The sequence below is a fragment of the Corylus avellana genome, chromosome ca5 (genome assembly GCF_901000735.1).
Source record: "Corylus avellana chromosome ca5, CavTom2PMs-1.0".
NCBI lineage: Eukaryota > Viridiplantae > Streptophyta > Magnoliopsida > Fagales > Betulaceae > Corylus > Corylus avellana.
The window spans coordinates 4,323,239-4,344,519 of NC_081545.1; the positions used below are offsets into that span (position 1 = coordinate 4,323,239).

Genomic DNA, 21,281 nt, shown 5'->3' on the forward strand with positions numbered 1-21,281 from the left:
TGTGAAGTAAAACTTCTGATAATTAAGAATTGAAATGCTTAATAGTTGTATTTCAAACATATGGAATAAACCAAATTACAGGAATTTCGTCCTTAATACAACAGATTTAGAGCTAAACCACGAGAAACATGCACTTTGTGGCAAAAAATTGCCCAGAATATACCTATGATCAAATTATTACAATGCATTATTCTACCCAAATTCCAAAAATATAGGAACTGGGAAATGTTCCCATGTAGCTCAACTTAAGAGAGGTCCCCTACATTCTTGCCTTGGCAACAACAACATTAGTGCCTTCACCCATGTTCACAGCTCCTGGCCTAGTCCAAGTTTCTTTGAATTGCTCTTCAGTCACACCTGTAAAATCAATCAAACAAACAAGCAAAAACGTTAATTATAAAAGTGTTTTCACATTTTTCTCTTGTGCAACAACATGAAATGAGGTGATTGATTGATGAATTGCCTTTGCCCATAGCAGCAGTTGAAGAAATGCCTCCCTGGACAGTCTTGAGGTACTTATCATAGTAGTTTGCACCAGACCATTTTTGATGAGCAAGTGTGTCAACCCCATTGTTCCTCTCCTCCCTCTGGATCCTCTCCACATAAGCCAGCATTCCCCTCCTTGCATAATCCTTTGCAAAGGTGTCGATCACAAGAGCATCAGCATGGAAACCTGCCAGAGTTATGAACTGCCAACAGTAGCCCAACCTGGCTATCCTAGGAATGAAATCCTTCATTTGTTCATCACTCATCCCAGATGCATCCCAATTGAAAGAAGGTGAGAGATTGTATGCCAACATGATCTCCGGATGCACAGATTTGACACCCTCAGCAAACTTGGTGCATTCTACCAAGTCAGGACTTGCACTCTCCATCCAAATAAGATCAGTATGTGGAGCAAAAGCCCAGCCACGGACAATAGCCGCCATCACAGACCCTTTGAACCTGTTAGAATATAAATTAAACGATTAAATTCATTAATTTCTAACATTGTATCAATTCATAACTTTGCATTATGAGGATGAATGTTAGAAAATTAAATGATTATATTCATCGCTTCCCATAAACTTAAGCCAAACCTGTAAAAACCTTCTCTGGTTCTGGGCAAGTCCCAGTCCCAGAAGAGGTTCTTGAGCCCGAATCTGTCAGCAATCTCACGCGCTCGCTCATTTGAGAGACACTTATCATAACTAGAATGGTTCATCCATTCATTCAGTCGCCTCCTCTTATCATTCTCTCCAACGTTCATATTCTTAATGGCATCCGTAACACAATCAGAAAATGTCTTCAACTGAGCCATTGATATCCACCGGTCTTCAAGAGCTTGAAGCTCAGCTCCTGTTTTCCCAGCAGCCATTGCTTCTGACAAAAGGGTAGCCAAACCCTTCCCCTTAAGGTTTTGGTTTGTCACACCCAAAATAAACTGATGGTCTCTTGTGTCAATATTGCTTTGGATCAAAGTAGCCGCCTCTGCATCAGTTCTTGCCACCAAAATTGTCTCAACCCCCATAACATCAAACTGCAGCCTTGCAGCCACAAGCCTGTTGATGTGTTCACTCACAGCAACAAGCACTTTCCCAGCCATGTGACCACATTTTTTGGTCACAGATGACTGGTCTTCAATATGAACTCCAGCTGCACCACGCTCCACAAAAAGCTTACATAGCTTAACAGTAGCTGTAGTGCCACCAAATCCTGTGTCACCATCTGCTATGATTGGTTTCAAGTAATCAACATATGGGGTTCGAGCTCTCTCTTCTCTGCTCAGGCTCATTCGTGCCTCTTTCTGCTTTCTGTCATGGTACTGCTGTGCAAAGAATAAATGTTCCACTTTGTTTGGAACAGTGTCATAGGGGTAGTCGGCAAGATCAGGGCCAGGCTCATTGGTGCTGGTGTGGGTGGATGAGCACTGCCAACCAGAGACATAAATGGAGTCTAGGTGCTTGGCCATCATGGTTACCTGTCTTAGAATACAAATTAAATTATTAAATTCATTCATTCTTATCTACTTAAACTAGTTTAAAATAAATGATGATTTAACATGGTATCAAAGCATAGGTCATATTTGAATTTTGTCTCCATTAGGGGTAGGCAAATTAACCGCCTACCGATTACCGACCGCCCGAACCAAAATTAACCGTCAATTGATATTTGTGGTTCAAAAACCGGTATAGATTTTTTATACCAAACCGAAATTAACCGAAATTATGGTTGTTATATGGGCCCCCAAGATAGATCGTACCCAAAAAATACATGTTCAATAAGTTATTTTAGGCTTGTTAGCCAAAACAAAAAAAATTTGGGCCCCCCAAAACAACCAATTTTTTGCCCACTTAAAAATATCATTGACCCAATTAAAAGGCCCACGGTTAACCGATTAACCGACTAAAATTAACAGATTACCAAAATTAACCAAAATTTTCAAAATACTGCTATCGGTTAATTCACCGATTTAACCGATAGTTTCGGTTAACCGACCGATCATGACTTTTCCAAACCGATACCCACCTCTAGTATCCATCATTCACTTTTCATTTTAATTAAATATTCTTTACAAGTGTTAGAATATAAATGAAATGATTAAATTCATTATTTTTTATTAATTTAAAATTTTGAGATAAGTGATATCATTTAACCTGAACAGGGTCAAGTGCACCAAAAGTCCTAGAGGCAGTGCCATTGGCCTGGTGGGTCTTGAGAGTTCTCCACAGCTTTTTGGCCATTTCATTCGAGCCATAGCCTTGTTTGAGGGTGCCTCTTAGTGCCACAACATCTCTTGCTGAATATGGACGCCGGGTTAGCTTGAACCTCTCTGAGTTCCACGATGCTTGCACCTCAGCAACTTCGGCTTCAAACCTTCCTTCTTCTTCCATTATCTGTTTTACAAAATTAATGACTTATTATTATATAATTCAAGGATGTTTTGATTGTGGTCTCCAAAAATTTGTGTCATAATCATATCTACAGTTTTAAATGATCCAACAAAAGAAAAGCCAACCATCCCTAGTGAGGTTCACTATGAGTAGTCTCTGTAACTCTGCTGCAGGATACATTTACATAAACTATGTGTCTACAATTTCATGCTTCTTAGCAGAAAGGGAAGTGATTTTACCTTAAACTAAGAAAAGTACTTAGAAACGCTATCAGGAAAATTTCTTGGAAATTTTTAATAAATACTTGAAAAAAAGACTTTAAACTACTGGTGCATATTACTGCATGTTATTGCCTATGGGATGGTTCGGCTACTCCCACTTGGCTTTTGTGGTGGCAGAACCACCTCCAGTTACCAAGCAGGTCGTTTGCCAAAGGGATGCTTTGGTCACCCCAACGGCCACCCCTGTGACTTGTAGGTCATGCAAGTTACTTCTTCCTTGCCTTGTTTTGAACTATTCATCTAAAATGAACAATTCAAATTAGAGGTATTGCACCACACAAGGAAGGAATTGGGGGGTGGCTGATGTAGGCCATGGCCCCCAACACAAGGAAAAAAAAAATTGAGGGAAAAAAAAAAAAATTGGAATTTTTTTTTTTTTTATTGGCCCCTACCCACTAAAATTTGTGGCACTTGCCCCTACCCATGCCAAAGTTTGGCTCCATCCTTGATGCCACCATGTACAATACCCTAGATATTGCACGCAATTCAATCCGCAATTCGGACCGGCAATAAGTAGAATAGAGATGCTCAATCTTCTAAAAGACTTCCTCCAACATGTTGTGTGTTACCTATGCTAAAAGGAAAAGAACATTGTTGCAGGAGTAGTCAAAATCTCCACCTATGTGTTAATGCATGTCATAATTTCAGTCTGGTTCTCAGAGACAACTCCAAAACTTGAGAGAGAGTGATCCATGGATGCTAAAATAGTGGTAGAAGGATTGATAAATGTAAGATGCATCAACTGATGGCCTTAATTACTTTATTGAACAAATCATAGCAAACTATCTAAAACCATTGCATGTGTTTAAATGCAATGTTTTTAAGCAGTAATTATCTCACAGAACAAAAATCTGATGGGAGTCAGAGGGATTGATGGTATTATGCAGAAATAGTCAGCAATACATAGTAATTATTTCAACATGATTATGTGGGTGTTGCTCACCATGATTTGTGCAGGGAAATTAAGAAATTCTACTGCAACATATGAGCTCAAAAACATGCAAGACTCATTGCATGAACTCCTAAGTATTATTGAACTTCCAATGAGAGAAAAAATAAAGGAAAAGAAAAGGAAGAAGAAGAAGAAGAGAAATGGGGGCTGCTGGGTATGCTTACCATTGAAGGCACTGAGTAAGATGCAGCCATGGCAGAACTTTAGCAGAACTTTTTTTTTTTTTTTTTTTCTTTTTCTTTTTGGTTAGGAAATAATTTCTAAAGCAACTAGGAGAAAGTTGATGCAAAAGCTATCCCAAGCCCCTCAATTTATAACACAAGGGGGGGAAATCACATCCCTTGTGAAGATGATTCCCTTGTGGATAAGAAAAAAACAAAAACCAAGAAAACCTCCTCTGCAATTTTCCATTTATGTTTATCTCATCTCTTTAAATAAATGTTCTCATTGTTATCCTAAGAAAAGTGAGTGAAACTTGTCCGATGGAAGCAGCATTTTCAGGCACGTAGGAGGTGGCACTTCTCCACCTATCCTGTTCCACCATGCTTGTCTTCTTTCATTCTGCCTGATGTCACTCTTCCCATTGCTAGCTAACTGATTCTGTTTTTGACGTTTGTGATTTCTTTAGAAGTTTAATTAGGAAATAATTGTTGACGTTTCTTTATCTGCTCTATAACAAGTAATTAAGACCTAACACTTGGAATGTTTAACTGAAATAACAACAAATTGTAGAGTCCTTTACCAGTTATTTAAAAAGTCAAGCTGATATAAAAAGATATATTTAATTATTTAATTAACATTTTAAAAAACTAGTCCTACAATCGTCAATGGTTTTTTGAATACTAAACACCCATTCAATAACTCAGGGTAAACACAAACCACATTGTACACAAAATACAAAACATCGCCTGAACCAAACACGGAGTATACCTGTAGTCTAAATTTGTCTATGTCATCCCAAACATAAAAAGAAATATTAAAATATTAATTAAATGATTAAATTTACATTATCTTATCAATTTAAGATTTTTTGGATCATTCTCTCTACTTCTTTACCATATTCAATAAATTTCTCCCCATCTTTCATGGTAGATGTAACTTAACCAATGTCACCACATAAATATGTCTTTTTATGTACTACATTATTCTTGTTTACTGTTTTTTACTATACACACCATTTTTTTCTTTTTGGTCTTTGGTATTATACCCACTGTCTTAATTGCACAAGTTAAACTAGTTACGACATAATTTAGTGTGTGTGGTAGGGTTGTCATTGAGTTGAGTCAAGCTTTCGGATTCTAAGACCAGCTCGTTTATGAAGATGCCTATTCGAGCTTAAAGCAAGTTATAAAATGTGTGTCCAAACTTGACTCGATAGAGGCTTGAGCTCATTGAGATCAATGTCATTCGAACCAAGCTGACTACTCAATAGGCTTGGCTCAACTTGAGCTCAAGCTATACTATTAAATTTTGAATGTATGATCCAAGTTGAGTTTGAGCTCGAAAAAAAAAAAAAAAAAAAAAAAAAACTTTTACTAAATTCTTATCTATCAACTTGAGCCGACAAGAGCCGCAACATGTAAAATTTTAAATAAGTCTTATTTTAGCTAAAGCCAACAAGAGAAGTGTACGTTGTGAGATGCTGCGGTTGACACAGCACATGGGCGAATTGGGATCAGCATATATATAATAACTTATTTATGGTCACCTATAGGCTATGGCAACAACCACGGGACTTGCTACAACACAGTCTCCTCACCATCTCTTCACCATCTTCCTTCTTTCAACATCTTGATTTTTTCACAAAAAAAAAAAAAAAAAAAAATACAAGAGAGAGGAGATGGTGAGGAGAATGAAAAAGAGCATTTCTCCAACAACCACCTAGTGGTATTTACAAGGTTAATTTTGGGATGGTGGCACATGGGCGCATTGGGATCAGCATTATTGTACGAGATTACATGGGTGTTGTTGTGGCTGAACGTAGTAATATTTTGAATTATCTCTCTAAACTAATTGTGGCAGAAGCAATGGCAGCCTTAAATGTAGTGAAATTATGTAGTGAGCTTGATTTTTTTGATATAATTCTGGAAGGGGACGCCTTGCAAACTGTCACTGCAATCAACATGGTTGGTAAAAATTTGAGTAAGATTGGCCATTTCATCGAGGGTATTAAAGAAGGGTTGCGCTAGCTGAGATTGTGGAGGATCGCATGTATAAAGAGGGAGATGAATTCAGCTGCTCATAGTCTCGCCGAAAAGGCTATTTTAACTGTTGTAGATAAAATTTGGATTGATGAAATTTCAAATTGCGTCTACGGTATTGTAACTAGGGAACTTTTGCCCCTACTCGATTGATGTTTTCAATAAAGTCTTATATTCGTTAAAAGAAAAGAAAAGAAAAGAAAAGAAAAAAAAAAAAGAAAAAGCTTTAGATATATATATAACTATAATTTTATAGGTGACCGTCTATATAAAAGTTATAACTTTATACTATAATTTGTGTAAATTTGTGAGTAATTACTACTTGTATATTTATTTAGAGTATAAATATATACTATATAACTATATAAGGCATATTATACAATATGCCTGCATACATGCATGGAGTTCTATTGCACGTGTGCATAATGTGTGCGGTTCCATTCACAATATAGTTTATATGTAACAAATTAATAATATGTTATTATATGTAACTAGAGAGTAAAAACCACGTATGAGCAGGTGGTAAATCTAGTATACTATATATAAGTCCCCTCGGAGTGTACTATATATAATTAATTAACTATAGTATAAGTATATAACTATATAGTTTTATTTCTGAGATAACATGATATAACCATGTATGATGTGTCATAGATTTTGTTTATACAAATAGTTATATACTTATATACTAAATATTTAATATAGTTATATTGTCATATACTAACTATTAATAACTTAATATGTTAGTTTAAGAACTAACTAGTCGGCATGTTAATATATAAAAAAAATATACTATATGCTTAGTTAGAAACATTGATACATACATTCATAGACCATAGTAATACTATCATCAAAGTATTATAATCAATATGTAATACTAGGCTTACTTAGTTAGTTACTAACTAAACTAGTATTATTTAGTATGTGCCCTTTTTTTTCTTTCTTTATCAAGCAACCTATAGACTATAGTTAACTACTTAACTATGCTTACATAGTTACATAATATATATTAATCAACTGGTTAATAACTTAATAGGTTAAATAAGACTAAGTTAGCATATACTTATACACACATATACGAGTTAAGCTCTTGAGTCAGGTCAAACTTTAGATGAGGTATGCTCGTGAGCTTAGACTAATGGTGCAATCTTCCAATCTGATATCATGTGGTTGTTTCGGCCACATTATCAACAACCTAAAAGTTGCGTGTGTTGGCCACAATATTTTTTTAGAATAGGAGTAAAAATTATATTTTACTTTTCAATTTTTGAATAAGTTCACGAAAATTTGGTATGTATGTTGAACTGTTTTGAATAGGTTCACAAAAAAATGTGGAAATTATTTTTTACGAGTTCATTTTTCTTTTCTCTAGTTGGAAGATATGCAAGCCTTTCTCTCCAAGTGGCTACATGAAGAACGTGACACATGTAAAGTAGATTAAAATAATAGTATTAATATGTGCCGAATTTGGTGGTAAAATGGATAATGGAAGAAGTTCCATAGTTATCTTTTGAAATAGATAAAGAGCTTATAAATTTTTCTTGGGATTATTGTACAATATTTTGTAAGTTTAGGAGCATGAAATTATATAAAGAGTACACCCTTTTTGTGGGTGTTTGTTAAGACGGTGACGATATAGATTAGACGGTAGAGAATTCTGAAATTTGGATTCCCGAGGAGGTGAAGGATAAGCCTACCTCATCTCAAAACTACATGGCAAATCTATCCTGAATTATTATTTTAATGATAACAGGAATCACAGAAACTTGTTTTCTCGTTCACACTAAAAAAGAAAAAAAAAAAAAAGATATGATAGCAGTCGTGGCACTCATATGATTGGACCAAATTTATGGATCAAGTAATATATTGTCGTATTCATCCAATAAAGAAATATTATGTCATCTTAGCATAAAAATCGTCCGACATGTATGATTACATAATTACAATTATGACTTCAGACACGAAAATCATAAATCTTAACTATTTATTAGGGGAAACGCGATGACTATTTTCTCATTAACTACTAATTTTACATTACGACTCTATTAAACTATTATTTTGTTATAAAAACTCATCTTTTGTCCGTGAAGGTTGTTAAGTTGGACGGTCAACCCTGTAAATAGTACCATAAACAGTACCTACGCCGTGAATAGTGTTGTGAACAATACGTGTTGACCGTCTGACTTAACGGCCTTAACTGACGAAATGAAGGTTTTGATAATAAAATGTTAATTTGATGGGGTCATAATGTAAAGTTGATAGTTGATGGAGGAAATTATCATCGCGTGAAAGTTCATTGGAGGAAAGGATAATTTCCCCTATTTATTACGTGACTTCGGCTTTTAACGATCTCATATAAAAATTAATTGGTCTTCAATGAGGAAAGCCAAAGCCTTTAATAACATTCAAAATTACACTCTACAAAACATATTCTAAAAGCTGTTCAAGTAAGTAGAGCAACAATGTTGCACCTCAATAATAACCTTCTTGCTAACAGTTTTATTCTCGATATAACTTCGCGGTAAAACATCATGTAGACACGATAGAAGTCATTGGTTGAAGTCTAATCATTCCTAAACTTATACATTAGCAGAAATCATCGGTTCGAATGTGCTTATCCACAAGTTTTTAAATAAGAAGAGAGCAAAATAAATTATACAAATAGATTTTTTTTCTTAATTAGTCATGAGTAAGATTACCTAATACACACAAGTAGCTAGGTAGGTGCATGGTGTACAGACAAATTAAAAGTCTTGGAAAGTGGCATTCAAATACGTATTAGAAGGATTGGGATCACACGTCATGGACATGGGAGGATGAAAGAGACGAGGTGCTCATGGATTGTAGCTAGCTGAGTTTCTAGAAAATTAAAAAAATAAATAAATAAAAAATGATGGCGGTGGTCGCAGAATGAGGCTAAAAGAGGGAGAAGATATGACGATGTTTGTTCTTGGGAGCTGTGGCATTCAAAATGTATGGGCTTTCCTGGCTTGGATTGAGGGTTGGGACAAACCATTGGTGCCGACCCTGGTAAGGGTTAAGGTTTTAGCATTTCGAGGAAAAAGATCTTCACAAACCTCACATTTCTTTGGAGTTTTTTTCTTCTTTTTTTTTTTTTTTTTTTTTTTTTCTTTTTACTTAAGTTTTAATTCGCATCACAAATGGTACCTAACTTTTTGGTAAATATCAGTTTAATACATATGTCACCATTTTATCAGCCAAACTAATGAATTGTTATAAGGGTAGTTTCGGCCATCTTCGACGCCTGGTCTAGGGCCCTTGGGGTGGTTCGGCTACCCTCAATAGCTAAAAATGAATTGGTCAAAACCACTTCCAAAGGCTATGGGGGGTGGCTCGACCACCCCCCAGAGGCTATAAGGTGGTCAAACTACCCCTAGACCAACTGCATGGATGGTCAAAACTAACTCTATGGTAGTCTATTAATTTGGCTGATGGAATGTTGACAAAAGTACTAAACTGGTATTTGTCCATAAGTAAGGTACAATTTCTAATACGAATTGAAACTTAAGTGAGAAAAAATTAAAAAGTAAAAACCTACTTACTAAAAAGGCAATTAACCATTTTTTTTTTTCTTGACATTTCTTTGAAGATTGGTATAATGGTGTATCCTTTTTTTATTCTTTGGGTAAAGTCCACTTAACCCTCTCAAACTACCACATTAATGATAATCTACCCCCTAAATTAACAATTACCACAATTTACCCTCCAAACTACCAAAACAATGACAATGTACCCCCACTTTTAACAAAATGACGAAACTACCCTTACTAAAATAAAAACAAAAATAATAATTTTTTTTTTCAAAATTTTCAAGGTATTTTTGTCGTATTGAAAATTATATAGGAGTAATTTCGTCACTTTGATAGTATTGGGGGTACATTGTCATTGTTTTGGTAGTTTTGGAGGTAAATTGTGGCAATTGATAGTTTGGGAGATAGATTGTCATTATGGTGGTAGTTTGATGGAGTTATGTGGACTTTACCCTTATTCTTTTTATTTTTGGCTTGAGCATTATCTATCTTCTTTGTATACAAGTGAAAATATTTTTGTTGGAGAGAGACAAATACTAAGGAGTCAAACAAGAATAAATTAATATACATATTAAGCACCACTTCTAGCCCAAAAGCCTAAGCTAACTGGCTTGAATCTACTTAGGTATATTAATTACTCTTTTTTGTTGTATTTTATCAATGTGGGACACAAACCTCACAAATGCTTGCACAACAATTTTCATTAATTATTCTTTCATATAATATTATAATTATACTTCAAGGAAATTGTCATGCCACTACATTCAGTTTAGCTTCTTGCATTTTAAATTTTTTTTCCAATTGGGTTCATGTCTTTTGTTTGAAATCCAAATAGATTTTTCTATTTATTGTTTTTATTAATTTTCTGATATAATTCATGTAAAATTTCAATGACATCGCTGAAACCCACAGCAAGGGATTGCTTCTACTTCTACCATCTTTCCTTGTTGAGGGCATGGTCATTTCAAATGGCGTGATAATATATATTATTTAATTTATAAATCTAATTTGGATCATGATATAGATTTTTCAATTTCACTTGCAATGAAAAGAATGTTAATCCCTCCGGCCTACCCCTTTATTGAAGACAAAGGTTAGAGGTCTCCCACCTCCATCATTTAAACTTGTGACCCATGTGACCCATGCCTCGCACTCCTCTCAACATGGACCGATTGAATAGCGGGCTTTGCCTAGAAATTAACTTTGCACTCGGTGAGTTTTAAATCTTAGACCTAAAGTCTCCGGCTTTTACCAACTGAACAAACCACAATGTCCCTCCTTTTTACATTAAAATGACAAAAATACCTCTGATGATTTTTTTTTTTTTTTAAAGAAATCAATCATCATATTTATTTTTCTAATTGATAAGGAAAAAAAGAAAAAAGATTATAAGTGATCATCATATATTAATTATACATAACAAGATTATCCTCTATAATTTCTTGCTTTGGCGTTTCTGGCTGTTAGAACTTAGAGTTGCATCCCATCTCACATGCATGTTCCCCAACGAGGCCGCATAGTGGAACTAAATGTTCCACCAAATGCCATGAAAGTCTCCTCTATCTATCAAATGCTTCTAACTTTTAATTAATTATACCTACCGGAAGAAAGTCTAATCGAAGATAGTATAATATTTAATTATGCAATTATTTTAAGCACTTATTCATTGGTGGAGAGTTGCTTGTGGGATGCTTGAGAGTTGGGCCTTTGGACAAGATTCTAAGTTCACCACATGCTAGTGAAGAAAATGAGAAACACCAAATCCCATACGTCAAGAAGAAACTAGCTAAAGAAAGAGGAAAAAGGTAAAATTTCATTTCGATTTTGACAAAAGTACCAATAATATGTTAGAGAATAGCAATGTGGAATAATATGTTAGAGAATAGCAATGTCGGTTTGTCCCACATTGGTTAAGTATGGAGTCCATCTTTCCTTTGACCTCTATATAATGAGGCATCTTATATACAATAAAATCATTCAATAAAAGCAAGATGTAACCTATAAGGTTTTAGTGTATGAATGTAAGCATATTGTTGAACCACTTTAATCTTGTTTATTATTCCGCTTTATATTTTCGCATTATGAATTCATTATGACCACTTTTAATCTTGTTTATGTTATACCAAGAGAGAATTCATAATGCGGAAATATAAAGTGGAATAATAAATAAGAGAAGAGACACAAGATTAAGGTGGTTTGACAATATGCATACATCTACACACTAAAGTCCTATAGGCTACATCTTATTTTTATTAAATTATTTTATTTTACATAAAATGCCTCATTATATAGAGGCCAAAGGAGAGAGGGACTCCATACTCAACCAATGTGGGACGAACCCACATTGCTATTCTCTAACATAACAGGCCTTCACAAAATAGATTAAGAAGGTGTTAGTTAAGAAATATAAAACAGGAAATTAATGTTCCTAAGTTCTTTAAGAAGTTATTTGCTCTACCAATTCTGAATAATTGGTATGCATTGGGTTATATATAATAAACACTTTTTCGAAATACAATAGAGCCTAGAAATTCTCAATAATTTGGTTGGGTTTACCAAATCATAACACTCTCAAAGTTTCTATTCTAACAAAGAGAGACAAATTTTAAAATTTACGAAAGGTTTTGACAGAGACAGAAAAAGAGAAAAAATTGTTGTCAATTTAGCAGATTCATCAGATAGCAATCTCAACTATTAAATCGTAATTGTCATGCACACTTACTATAACTTCTTTGGGCAAGAGGAGAAAGTAATGGGCTTAGAAGCATTGTCCCGATCGCGATGCACTTAAACAAACTATATTAAAACCTCATCCATTTGGGTTCAATCTCTTGGAGTTCTAAAATTGTTAGGCCAAGATAGAACAGCCCACTACATTTTTTATACATAAGATAGGAAAAAGGTTGATTTTTTTTTTGGGGGGGGGGGGGGGTGGGTGGTGAGGGGGCATTTGCATAGGACAAGTAGGTCTCCTCACCCAATATATATATATATATATATATATATATATATATATATATATATATACCTTCCTTCTATTATAACAAGAGTTTGTAGTGCAATGGTATTCAGAACACTGGCCAAATATAAATGTGGATATTTCAAAAGATTATCTATATGGTGCTACTACTATTACTTAAACAATGCATGTTTAGTGATATTTTCAACTAACTGACTTTGATGATTGGTGGGTGCTAAAAACCATTTTTGCTCAACTCACTGCACGGCGACACCCGCCAGTCTTCAACCCTAGTGCCAATCTTCCAAAATCCATATTTTTAGGAAATCTTTTCACGGATTCTCATAGTGTTAGCTAGCTACTGTGGATTTTTTGGCTGGGGTGGGGTGGGTGTGGCTCTACAAAAAATTAATATAACCATGAAAATACTAGAGATTTGAGAGAAAGAACGAAAAGTATACCAAAGGTGACATCTAAACAATTCCTAATATACCGCAAAAACATTAATTGATTAAAATTATTGAGATTAAGAGTCAATTTGGCCCTCTAATTTTGCCAGTCAAAAGTGTGATTTTAAGCAAAATTGTCTTGTTTGAAAAAACATAGAAAAATATATGTTTTCGAATCGCAATGAAGAAGTGTGATTTTAAAAAAACACGCGATTTGAAAGGTTACACTGTAATTTTATCAAATGCTAAACTGCGTTTTAAAAAGTTGTGTTTTTGATTCGCATGTTTTGAAATAACTATTTTTTAAACTACACATTTTGAAATCGTAAAACTAAACCACTACCCAAAAAAAAAAAAAAAATAGTGACGTGTCTACCGTGTAGGTTTTTTTCAAACATACCAATTGGTGACATGTCAATTTCTAACGTCACTAATTTTTTTTAGTGAAGTGTTAGAAATTAACATGTCACCAATTCAAAAACCCATTAAAAAATATTTCGGAAAAGGAAAAAATAAAACAAAAAGATTGAAATAAAAATAAATTGTGACGTGTTGTTTTTCACACGTCACCAATTGGAGAGAAAATAGGGTTACTTATGCCTTTCTAAAATGATACCTATTAAAACAACTGACATGTTATCGATGTAACCAAAGAGAATTTTCCTCTCAAAAGGTTTTCTCTTCAATTTTACCTATTAAAAAGGTGACTTATTATCGAGATATCCAAAAAAAAAAAAAATTCTTCTCAAAATGATTTCTCTTTAATTTTGTAGACGTTTCTTCTTCATAAAATCAAATGAAAATTTTTGGCTCAAAACTTTTTTACAACATAGAGGGCAAAAAAACCTAATGAAAATATATTCAATTCTCAACGCCAACATACCACAGTTTTAATAGGTGGTATTTTTTAAACGTTTAGATATTTAAAAATGTTTAAAATTACGTAATTTAAGAATCTACTACTCCTTTAAACGACAAAAACAAAAAAAAAAAACAAAATCCTCTAGGCCCTAACTAACGGTCTTTGCCTTTGACCTGCCAAGACGGCAAGGGAAAGAATTTGGCTTTGTCGTGTAGTCACTGCCGTTAAAAGGTGAAGAATTTTTTGTGCTTTGAGATTGATCTTGCTTTCGTTTTATATGATTATATTTCCTTCTTAACGGTCCTTTACAATATAATAAAGTGCTTTATATTGTTTTTGCTTTCCTTTTATATGATTATATTTCCTTCTTAACGGTGCTTTATATTGTTTATCATGTCGAATGTTATATTATTTTTTTATGTGCCTTGTCACTAGCTTTAATTTGTTCAGAGGCATCCCACGAATTAGAATTTTTATGGACAGAAATTTTCTCAAAATCAGTCTAGAGGAAATATCCTCTAACCCATTTAAAATAGTTTTAAGTATCTATAAATATTTAAAACGCACATCAAATTCTTAAGGTCATTATTTCACTTTATTAACTTAGACTAACGCTTTAAACGTTTATAAACACTTGACACTATTTTAAATAAATTTGAAGATATTTTTTTTAGACCGATTTGAAGGAAATTTTTGTCATTTTTTATTAATGAAGGTTAGAAAAATGTTTAGAAGAGACGTGTTCTGAACTTAGACGTGTTTCATACGTTAATTCAATTTTATTTTATTTGATTTGTGCATAGTTTATAGAAATAGATGGGTTGTGGGTTAAATGGACATAAGAAAAAAAAATTCAAATCCAATGACCATGGCCCCTGGTTTCCTCTCTGTTTACATTATTTTCCAATTTTAGTTCTACAGCATGGGAATCTGTAAATTTGTTTCTACTTGAAGGCTTAAGCAAAGGCAAAGAGAATACTTGTCCACACAACACCTTCAAAATTTTACCAAATCTCGTGATACATTTTCCCATGAGGAGAAAAGATGGATAGGCTTTCCCATCATCTAGTCATATCAAGCACTAGAAATTATTTGTTAAAGAGAAAGATAGTTAATTAAAGTTATTACTCTAAATCATGAGATTATTTGCAACGTTCTTCCTAAATTATGAATTTTTTACAATCGATACAAGATCATGAGATTAATTTATAATTTTCACCCAAATATCTAAATAAGTGTAAAAAATTCAATATTAATGAATTTTAGAGTACATGGGTTTTCGCTTGCACAAATATGTCAAACTAACATATTTATGTAGATTTGTGTTGGCATGGACGTTTTATGCGTCCAAGGCCGAGGAATAAACACTACCTATACGTTGGATTGTGTTTACCTAAAGCAGATCTATTATTTCATTTAAAAATTAGTCATAGGTTAGCGGAAGTTAAAATCATAGATAAGTCTTAAATGATAGAATATTATGTATGTGTTTATGATGTTGTAACATTATTGCTTCGGCTATGATTTGCATTCTCAGAGCTTTGTACTCTTGTGATGTAAGACTTATATGCTCGTGATCCTTTTTATTAATGATATTGGAATGATTTTCCCTTTCAAAAAAATTTGCAATGTCCAACTTACCCCCTTAACTTATCTATTAATTTCGAAAAAAAAAAAAAAACTAGACTGATTCTCACTCTTTATATTAAATGTGTAAAATTAGGAAAATATATAAAAAAAAAACTCCAACTACTGAGTGAGCCAAGATAGTTCTAATGTTCAAAATGTACTAAAGTTGCCCCAAAAACTACCAAAATGTATCAAAAATGCCACTAATTTTTTATATTCCTATAATACCCCTATTTTTTTTTTTATTCATATAATACCCATATTCTTTTAACAAATAAAATAATAAAATAATTGTAAAAAAAACAAAACCAATGGGTTAATAAATACAACAAAAAAAAAAAGTTTTTTAGAATAAATAAATAATTAGTCACTGTAGTTGGCTTAAATTACAAATTGCTTCATGTCGTATTAAAGTAAAATCAAAGGTATGGTTCTGGAGATATTCCAAAAAACCAATTTAGTTCCTGGAGTCAAATTCTGTTAAAAAATTGTTTTTATTTGCCCTTTGATTTTACTTTAATACGACATGAAGCAATTTGTAATTTAAGCTAACTATAGTGACTAATTATTTATTTATTTCAAAAAAAAATCAGAGATATATATATAGGTATATATATATATATATATATATTCACCCATTGAGTTTTTTTTGTATTTAAAAAAAAATTGTTTGGTTTTTTTTTTACAATTTTTTTTTTTAATTTTTTTATTATTTTATTTGTTAAAAAAATATGTGTATTATAGGAATATAAAAAAAAGTAGCATTTTTGATACATTTTGGTAGTTTTGGGGCTACTTTAGTACCTTTTGAACATTGAAGTGCTATATTGCAAACCGTTGATAGTTTGAGAGACTTTTTTATATTTTTCTCATTTATCTTTTATTGCATACGTTTACCGAAGTTGAGTGAAGTGGAGATTGCCAAAAGACATACTTGGTGTTTGGAAATTATTGAGAGGGGCTTCACGTCTCATCGATTTGTGTCCAAGGCAAGGTAATTGTTGTGGGTGCAGGTATGAGTATTGCGTTGCACATTAAAAAAATTTTAAAATAAAGTAAAATAAGTAGTTAAAATACCTAAATGGCCCATTAGCTTAAGCTTTTTGGTTAGCGCTAAAGTAGTATTCAAATATATATCTTAATGTATTCCTACCGAACTCTCTAAGTAATTCTCTAAATCTCCAAAGTAGTTAGGTACACACTAGAGCATGAGTTCGAATCCTGCTATGCAGGGCTGGCCCAAAGGCTAGGCGACTCGCCTACGGCCCCCATTTAATAAGGCCCCAAAAAAAATTTTAATAATGCCAAAAAAAAAAAAATTTTGGTAAACAATTTTTCAATAAGGCCCAAAACAAATTTTTTTTTTGGAAATTTTTTTGAATAAGGCCCAAAAAAAAATTTCCTTAAAAATTTCAGGCCTCTAATAATGGTAAATAAGTAATAAGGCCCAATTTAATAAGGACAATAATAATAAGAATAATAATTCAAAAGAAAAAAAAAATCTCTAACCAACGTCTCTGTCTCTTTGATGGAATTTGGAGAATGAAATAATATTAAAAAACCTATCACCAACATCTATGGTCTCTGAGTGATGGAATTTCACATTAAAAGAGGAATCAAATAGTATTGTTTATTCTCAAAGTGGAATGTAGACTGTCTCTTGTCTCTTTGTTGTTGGAATTTCACATAAGAACGAGAACTTTCACTCGTATCTATTATCTAGCCTGCAATTTTTCTAACTCTCTCGAAGATCAAGAACCTTCATGCTAATTCTCCAAAACCTTCTTCCTCTCCAAAACGAGAAATCTCCAAGAACTCTCTAGTCTCTATCTCTCTGATTTATTGTTCTATTTTTATAATTTATTTTATTATAGTCAGAATATATATATTTTTTTTTATATAAATTGTGTTTGTTTAATTTGTTAATATTTTTAATCAAACATGTCTATTAGTAGAAAGATATGAAAAAAGAAAAAAGAAAAAAGGAAAGTAGAGAAACTGATTGAATCTCATAGAGGAGCTCTAAATAAATTTGTTATTAGAAATAAACAAAATATAGAGAATAATTTAGGTGAAAAACTCATAAATGAACAAGAAATTCATAAAAAAGAATTAGAAGATAATGAAAATATTATTGATGTATCTAACTCTATTGTTACAAATATTTATGACACAGGCCAATGAAAAAATATTGATGCAAAAAAGTGCTCCAATTGACATTTTAAATTATATAAAAAGATTTAATTATTTTCCAAATGCATGTATGGCTTATAGAATTTTATTGACAATACATGGTACAGCTGTTTCTGCATAAAGAAGTTTTTCAAAATTAAAATTGATAAAATCCTACCTAAGATCAACAATGTCACAAGAAAAATTAAATGAATTAGCCATATTATCAATTGAAAAAAGGATTTTAGAAAATCTTGATTATAAAAATATTAAAATCAAGTGAACCCTATCCATGGGCAGGAAAGAGAGCTTCCTCTATCACTTGAACCCTTGGCTGGAACATTTGCTCGAACAAAGCGAGATCTACGGTGCCTTGTCGGTTCATGACGAAGCAAGTGAGTTGCTCCAATACAGTTTGGGATCATTTTCAGTCATAGGATAATTTGGGTCCTCGGGATTATTTATGTTGAAACAATCGAAACAACAACAAATCTGACAGGGGACATTACTCTGTTGTAAGGAATACTCTGTATCACCAAACCAAAATTTGTCAGAGTGTTACATATATAAGATAGAATTAAATTCAAGCCATCTTATATAATTTTTAAATTTGGGATATTGGGCATCCTGGTATTATTCTTATTCTTTTCCCTGCTCTCTTTTTTAGTCAAAGACTTCTCTTTTTTTAAGGTGAGCAAGGAGCTCATTACTCTGTTATAAGGGAAATTGTTTGTGTGAAAAAAATAATATATATATTTTTATCATATAAAATAATATTACTTTTCACACTCATGCATTAATACAATATAATCCTTTGATTATCCATGGGAAGGGAGAAGAACATTCAGATAATTGAAAATATGATTGAAATTCCACACATTCTTGGACATACCAATAAGAACACATTGTACAGTTTACTTGCTTTAATAACATGCCCCATTCAGATGAGAGTTAAAACCCATGATAAGGTTTCTTCTCTTTAAAGGAAAGAAAAACTGGCATATTTCATACAACCAAACTTTGCTACAACCCCAACCCAAAATTTTTCCTGCTCTGATGGAGAAACAGAATCCATATTATGGCATTTTCATACACTTGTTGAGTATCTTGAGGTCCAGTACTTCTTAATTTCCTCTGCTGTTCTTCCAGGAATTCTCCCAGCAATTAGAGACCACCTATGGATCAGCACCACCTTTTTCTCATGAGTTCATTGAAACTTCAAGAAAGTTACAAACAAGTTTGGGAAAAGCAAACAAAAGGGATAGAAAAACAACCCCACCTCTCACCAACAAGGTTATACATCCTAGTGATAAGAGTTTCCTCATCTTCAGAGAATTCAAGCTTGGAATCGTGACTACTATTTTCCTCTGCAACAAACACAGAAAAAGTCATAATTTCTCATTAGCTTCATACCCAATATCCCAATCCTAGAGATAGTAAAAGCAGTACCCTTTTTGCTTTAAAATCTTTTGAGATAGTAATCTGGGTAGGATGGTAGGCATTTTTACAGAGAAAGAAAAGAAAATTACTCAAGAGGACACATGGGTATCTCTGAAATCATCAGAGGTATAATTACCAAAGTGTATATAATCAAGGTGTGACATAATTTGACATGTCTACCAACTGAATCCACAGAGGTTGTCATCAGAAAACAGTTGAAATAACTGTCAAAGAAGTAAAAAAAAAAGAGCCACTAATTTCAAAGGGTACCTCTGGAATCCATAGAAGTATCATCTGAGGAGGAGTGATCCAAGTCAGCCATAGGAGTTGAAAACGTAAGAAACAATCAAAGAGCTACAAGATTATAGCGTAAAATTCAGAGGGAGAAGGCGTGTGTTGAAATTAAGGGCAGTTATTAAGTAGTATTAATAGGAGAGGTAAGAAAATGGCTTCCGCGGATGGAGAAGAATGGGCGGTGAGATAGAAAGTTGAAGAAGAATGGTAGTTGACAGAGCAGTCTCTAGTCCAACGTTGATAGGTTGTTGAACCCAAATGTTTGTTGGTTTAGATTTTTGCAGATTGATAAATCTCAAGTGTACTGGCTCACACCCATATACAATGTCTATAGCAGCACGGAACCCACAAGTGGCACACAGATGGGATGTTGGGTCCCACAATTAGATAGCGTTAGTTCTAAAAGCTTAAGATGATAAAAATAGATAAATTTAATTACTTAATTATTATTTTAGTATTTTCTTTTTATGTGTGGGTTCAAACTCCATTTTAATTAGAGATGGGCAGATTAACCGGTTACCGATTACCGGCCGTATACAGGTTTCGACCGAACCGATATTAACCGTAACCGATATACCGATATCCTTATCGGTTAAATTTTTTATACCGGTATACTTATCGGTTCGGTTAGAAATTTCAAATCGGTTAACCGTTTAACCGATATAAACCATTAAGTAGGGATGCCAAAACGATGTAGTTTTGGGATTATATATATACCTATGTAACCTTATCTTAATTTGGGATTTGATATTTTGACTTTTTTTTTTTTAGTATTGGTATTGGATGGGATTTCTTTGCCTTTGGTGAAAGCATTTTTCATTAACTAGTTTTGTTAGTCTAATTAGCATTCATTATATTAATTAGTTCATTTACTTTGGAAAAATGTATTTTATAAAAAAAAATAAAAAATAATAATAATAAAATAAAAAATAAAAATAAAAATGTTGTGGTGAATCAATATAAAAAAGCTTCAATTTTTAGACCAAAAAACAAATATTTGGGTCCAACAAAAAGTATTTGGACCCTAAAACAACTCATTTTTATTCAGTTATTTTCGCCCAATAAAAAATATTTGGGTTCTCAAAAGTTAAAAAAAAAACTCATTTTTGGCCCAACAAAATATATCAATATAAAACCCACGGTTAAATCGGTTAACCGGTTTAACCGAACCGTTTAACCGTGTACCGTTATAACCGATAATTTCGGTTAAAATTCTTATTGGTTCGGTATCGGTTAATAAACCGCTTAACCGAAAATTATCGGTTAATAACCGATAAGAGCCAAAACCGGACTTACCCAGGCCTAATTTTAATAGCTGAGACCCAACACGTAGAATATTTAATTAAAATTGGAGGTAAATGACGGAGTCAATGTTCGAGCTCATGATTTTTAGTTCTGATACCATGTTAAATTAATACTTGTCTCAAAAGCTTAAACTGATATGAAGAAGTAAATTTAATCACTTAATCATTACTTTAACATATAGTCAAGGGTTCGTTTCGCCTTACGATTTCAAACAAAATCATAGATAAGTGTATTGTTTGAAAGTGTCGTTTCAAAAAAATTATGGTTTGAAAATATAGAAAAATTTGAATTTTCCTATTGTAGGAAGGGTCTA

The 21,281-nt window shown here is 33.0% G+C and overlaps 2 protein-coding genes across 2 annotated transcripts; both read right to left on the minus strand.

The window, feature by feature from the left end:
• On the minus strand, nt 1-4,509 carry LOC132180385 (isocitrate lyase). Its single transcript, XM_059593186.1, has 5 exons — nt 4,271-4,509; nt 2,637-2,876; nt 1,080-1,960; nt 464-945; nt 1-357 (listed from the first exon to the last, which is right to left on the minus strand). Exons 1-5 carry the CDS (start codon nt 4,298-4,300, stop codon nt 260-262), a joined length of 1,731 nt encoding a protein of 576 aa, XP_059449169.1. The 5' UTR covers nt 4,301-4,509; the 3' UTR covers nt 1-259.
• A 14,269-nt stretch (nt 4,510-18,778) lies between these two features.
• On the minus strand, nt 18,779-19,870 carry LOC132182707 (transcription factor CPC-like). The gene is made up of 3 exons (XM_059596025.1): nt 19,640-19,870; nt 19,209-19,296; nt 18,779-19,104 (listed from the first exon to the last, which is right to left on the minus strand). The coding sequence occupies exons 1-3, from the start codon at nt 19,689-19,691 to the stop codon at nt 19,017-19,019; spliced, it is 228 nt and encodes a 75-aa protein (XP_059452008.1). The 5' UTR covers nt 19,692-19,870; the 3' UTR covers nt 18,779-19,016.
• Between the last annotated feature and the right edge of the window lie 1,411 nt (nt 19,871-21,281).

Bases quoted from the DNA above. Each gene is read 5' to 3' on its own strand.
- LOC132180385 (XM_059593186.1), bottom strand. From the start codon at position 4,300: ATGGCTGCATCTTACTCAGTGCCTTCAATG. The intron at 2,877-4,270 runs GTAAGCATACCC...TTTGTAAAACAG, and splicing joins CTTACTCAGTGCCTTCAATG to ATAATGGAAGAAGAAGGAAG. The intron at 1,961-2,636 runs GTTAAATGATAT...ATTCTAAGACAG, and splicing joins GTGCACTTGACCCTGTTCAG to GTAACCATGATGGCCAAGCA.
- LOC132182707 (XM_059596025.1), bottom strand. From the start codon at position 19,691: ATGGCTGACTTGGATCACTCCTCCTCAGATGATACTTCTATGGATTCC. The intron at 19,297-19,639 runs GTACCCTTTGAA...TGTTTGTTGCAG, and splicing joins TACTTCTATGGATTCCAGAG to AGGAAAATAGTAGTCACGAT. The intron at 19,105-19,208 runs GTGGGGTTGTTT...GCTGATCCATAG, and splicing joins TATAACCTTGTTGGTGAGAG to GTGGTCTCTAATTGCTGGGA.